The sequence below is a fragment of the Elephantulus edwardii genome, unplaced genomic scaffold (genome assembly GCF_000299155.1).
Source record: "Elephantulus edwardii isolate Elephantulus edwardi_28Jun2011 unplaced genomic scaffold, EleEdw1.0 scaffold00110, whole genome shotgun sequence".
NCBI lineage: Eukaryota > Metazoa > Chordata > Mammalia > Macroscelidea > Macroscelididae > Elephantulus > Elephantulus edwardii.
The window spans coordinates 7,390,630-7,395,512 of record NW_006399860.1 but is presented as its reverse complement, the minus strand read 5'-3'; the positions used below and the strand labels follow the sequence as shown (position 1 = coordinate 7,395,512).

Sequence of the window (4,883 nt, the reverse complement as noted above, 5' to 3'; positions counted from 1 at the left end):
CAGTCAAGACGAACAGAGTTGGAGTGACGAGGAGCACAGATCAAAGAAATATATTACATAAGAGAAAGAGTTAAGAGAGGCATACAGAGAAATTCTGTAGCCCCGAGTTTATTCTTTCCAGACCTTATTTTTTTTTTTTCAGTGAATAGAAAAACAACTCAGCCTCAAGGTCGACAATACATTTGTTCTGATTTATGAGCCACCTGCTAGCAAGGCTATTTGCTCTTCTTATCAAGCAGGCAAGGCCATCGGAATTGAGGTATAAACAGAGTCTTTAGGGATGGACATTCTATTCTCCACATCCCCACTTTGCCTTGGGGTACAAGGAATGAGTAAACCTGTTTTTGCTCTTCTTCAAACATCTGCACATTTGAACCTGGCACAAAAGAGCTACTTGCATACAATGGTTGCAGTGTGACTTACTACAATAGTTATCCCTGCTAGAAATGTACCTGGGTTCTCCCCAAAACTGTATGAAAGGAATCTCTTTCACCTTTGCAGATAAATTCTCTGTGTGAGCTGGGAATGTCTCAAAGAATTTAGGGGCACTGAAAAATACAGTCCAGAATTTTTCACCTCTTCTCAAGTCTGCTAATAAAACTCTTCAGTAATAATTTATGCTATGATCCTCTGATTATATCATCTCATTTTGACACATTAAGTTTAGTATGTTACTTTTCCCTCATTTAACAGTGTAAATACCTGTGGGTGGCAAAAAAAGAAAATATTGTCAATGGTTTGCTAAGCTGAAATCTAATGACTTGAGTTCACCAAGTAGTATTTAAGTAGAAAGGTCTAATGGTCTGCTTCAGAAGATTATAAGTAATTCTGTACTGTCACATATAAAGATGGGATCTATTTAGTATATCAAAATCAATTTGGTGAAAATGAGTCAGTTTAGTTTTGGCTTAGTATTTCCACAGTATTTAACTATACATGGCAATGTATGAAATACCTTAGAAACAGTAAACTTTTTCCATCTATGAAGAAAGAACTGGAGAAGATTTTAAAAGGATGAGCTAGCCATCACCAAGCTTTGTGTTTGAAACTGAAATTCTATGAAAAGGTGTATGTGTGTATGCAAGAATGCATTAGTTCCCACACATGCTCATGATTAGAGTAAGAGTTTACAGAGCAGGTTGGCATGTCTTTCCTCCTTCATATATACCTTGTTTAATGGCATTTGTTACAGTCCCAGCATCACTCTTTCCACTATCTCTCTGTGATTCTTATTTTCATTCATCATTTCATCTTCTCTCTTCCTACCTTCTGAGTTTCATTCTTTGACATAGGTGTCCCTTGTTATCCTCTATGCTTTGTTTTTCTTAGGTGCAAGTACGTCCCTGGTGTTATAGTTCATCTTATGAATCTTTCTACTGTTTCACACCAAGATATGGTACAGGAGTAAATTAAATACCAGGATCAAAGAGTGGTTAAATACCATATTCTCTGGGTTTCCACCATGTGATGTGAAATTATTACATCTGGAAATTGTCATGATTTGGAGTTTCATTTTGCATTCCTCTCCTACCTTCTCCAATTGTAAAAACAAATTTTTGTTACTAATAATATTTTGTGGTTTTTTTCTACTTTCAGATGCATGTGTAATATCACAAGAAGAGATGGACAAACATAACATACAATTGAAATGGGTAGATAAAAAGAAACTTTATTCCAGGACAGGTGATTTTACAGAATTTGAATGTAAACGGGGATATACGAAAAAGCGCGGAGACGTTTTCAGAGTAAAATGTCAGGAAGGGAAGATGAAGTATCCCCAATGTATATGGTACTAAACTTAAGGTTGAAAATGCACCTATATAATCAAAATACATATATTGGCTGAACTTTGTATTATTATTCTCATTTTCATTTTTAATTATTATGTTGGTTTTGTTCATTCATTAGTATATACATTAAACAGAATGATTCCATTATAATCTAAGAGACCAGTGTCTCATGCTGAATATTATCATAATAAAATCATAAAAGTATATGGCTTATTCCTAAAACATGCTTGGCAAGAAATTTCAGGCACTAAATTCAGTGCCTGCGTCAATTAATTAGCAACCTGTTCTCAAAATTTTCAACATAGTGTCTAAGGAGCTTTCTTTGGTTCTTATTTTAAAATAATTAAAAAAAGAAAAACATTCGTGTTCTGTGTTTTAATAATAACTTAGATGATTAACATGAAAAACTACAGCCTATGTCAGACCTGTAGTAAAAGAAAAAAGTCTGTATCTATCCTTAATATTACCCTACTTAGAAACTCCTAAACTTTTTAAAAGAGAGACTGGCCACAGTGTAAGAGACCAGCAACAAAGTGAGAAGTTAGGCATCAGAGAAGCACAGAAGGCTTGAGACCTAAGCCATCAGATCAAGGGATGGATAAGTGGAGGGAAGTGTGTTGAAAGGGGTAGGTGGGAATGGAGGAGGACGCTGGTGGAGCAGGGAAAGGGATGGGTAACGACACATGTGCCAAGAGTGGAAGACCAACACTGAAACTCTTGGTTGCTGCTATAATTAGGAAATATCCTTCATCTGCTCCTTTCTATAATATGTTTATCTGTCAGATGCAGTTCTAAACTTGAGCGTGCAAATTAAGACAGACTAGGAAACAGAATTGGCCATACCCTTCAGAAATAGCAGGTCTTCAAAAACCCTGTGTACAATGGAGCACACTTAGAGTAGACTAGCAGATATGCAAATGAGGCTGAGTCCTCAAAATTGAAACACAAAGGAGGAGGAAGAGTTCTGAGCAGACACTAGTGATTGGATCATGGAATATGAGAAGCATGAATGTAGGAAAAGTAGATATTGTTAAGAAATGGAACTGATAAATAGTGGCATATTAGATATTGGTGAAATGAGATGAACTTGTATGGGACAAACTGAGTCAGATAATCATATGATCTACTATGCTGGAGATGAAAAAGTGGGGGGAAATGGAATTGCTTTCATAATTAGAAAGTCATTTCTGGATCCATCATGAAATACAATGTGGTGAGTGACAGGATAATATCCATACACATCCAAGTAAATTCAGTGAGCACTACTTTAATTCAAACACAGGCACTAACAACCAGAGCCAAAGAGGAGAAAATAGAAGAGTTCTACCAACTTTCGATTCAGAAATCAATCGAACATGCCGTTAAGATGCATTGATAATAATGAGTGACTGGAAGGCAAAAATTGGCAATAGGAAAGAAAGATCAGTAGCTGAAAAACATGGACTTGGTGACAGAAATGAGTCTAGAGACAGAAGGATAGAATTCTGTACAACCAATGATTTATTCATTGCAAATACTTTTTATAAGAGACATAAATGTAGGCTATACACATAAATTTCCCCTGATGGTGTGAACAGGTATCAGATCAATTATATCCGTGTAAAGAATCATCGGAGAAGCTCAATATCAGCAGTGTGGTTAGTTGTTCACTGTAGAACAACCCACTACTCATATGCAAGTTCAGATTAAAGTTATAGAAGGTTAAATCAAATACACGAAAGCAAAAATGTGATCTTAAGTTTATTCCAATTGAATTTAAAAACCATCTCAGGAACTGATTTGAGGCCTTGAACACTACTGAATGAAGACCAGATGAGCTGTGGGAGGATATCAGGAATATCATCCACAGAGAATGAAAAAGGTCATTTCAAAGAAAGAGGAGAAATTAAAAAAACCCAAGATGAATGTGAGAAGAGACTATAAATATCGCACTCAAGTGCAAAGAATGCAAAGCAAAGAGAAGAAACCAAGAAGTTAAGGAGTTGAACAGATTTCAAAGGGCAGCTCAGGAAAGCAAAGCAAACTATTATATGAAATGTGCAAAGAGCTGGAGTCTGAATATCACAAGGGCCTAAATCACTTGGCATTTCTTAAGCTGAAGGGACCAAAGAACAAATTTAAGCCTCAAGCTGAAATACTTATGGATGCTATGGGCAGAGCTCTCCTGGTCTTGTGGCAAGATGCTGTACTGCAATCCTGAAGGCATGCACTTTAAGGCCATCAGTAGCTAGTTGGGAGGATGGGCAATGAGTCTCCACCCCCCTCACCCCCACAGTGTGCAATCAACCATCTCTGAAAATTCACCAGAAGGTCAGCTGTAGGACAGTTCTGACTTTACAGTACACAGCACAACCACCATGGGCAGAATTTTGAATAATCCAGGAAGCATTAAAAGGAGATGGAAGGAGTATAGAGTCAAATTATCAAAAAGAATTGGCAGCCACAGAAAAAATTCATGCAACAACATAGGGCCGAGAGGCTGCTCTGAAGGAATTGGTAATAAACGAGGCACCCTAATGTCATGGAATACCAAAGTCATATCTCAACAGACAAATGCCACACTGGACATGCTCATCAGGTTGTGCCAAGAAATCTGAAGGACAACTACCTGGCCAACTAACTGGAAAATATTCATGCTTGTTCCCATTCCAAAAATAGGTGATCTGACAGAGCGTGAAATGCAATATTACTAATATCACACACAAACAAAACCATGCTAAACATTATAAAAAAAGACTGGAACAGTATATTGAGAGAACACTACTAGAAATATAAGCTGGGTTTAGGAGAGTTTTTGGCACTAGAGACATTATCGCTAATGTCAGATAGATCTTGATGAAAGCAAAGAGAACCAGAGGAATGTCTATTTCTGTTTCATTGAATATGCAAAAGGATTAGACTATGTGGATCAGAACAAATTTGGCTAACATTGAGGAGAATGGTAATCTCTGAACACTTGATTGTGCTCATGCAAAAACTATACTCAAACCAGGAAGCAGTCTTAGAACTGAACAAGGAAACAGAAAATGCTTCTTGGTTCAAAAATTAGGAAGCAAATGAGTCAGGGATAAGTCTTGTCACCATTCCTTTTCA

At 36.9% G+C, this 4,883-nt stretch overlaps 1 protein-coding gene across 1 annotated transcript in view; it reads left to right on the top strand.

Annotated features, from left to right (window-relative positions):
* Positions 1-4,883, top strand: part of CFH (complement factor H) — a 256,291-nt gene that overhangs the window by 120,179 nt on the left and 131,229 nt on the right. Inside the window, exon 12 of the mRNA XM_006892120.1 lies at positions 1,597-1,782. Coding sequence (XP_006892182.1) covers positions 1,597-1,782 — 186 coding nt within the window. The remainder of the gene's footprint in view (positions 1-1,596; positions 1,783-4,883) is intronic.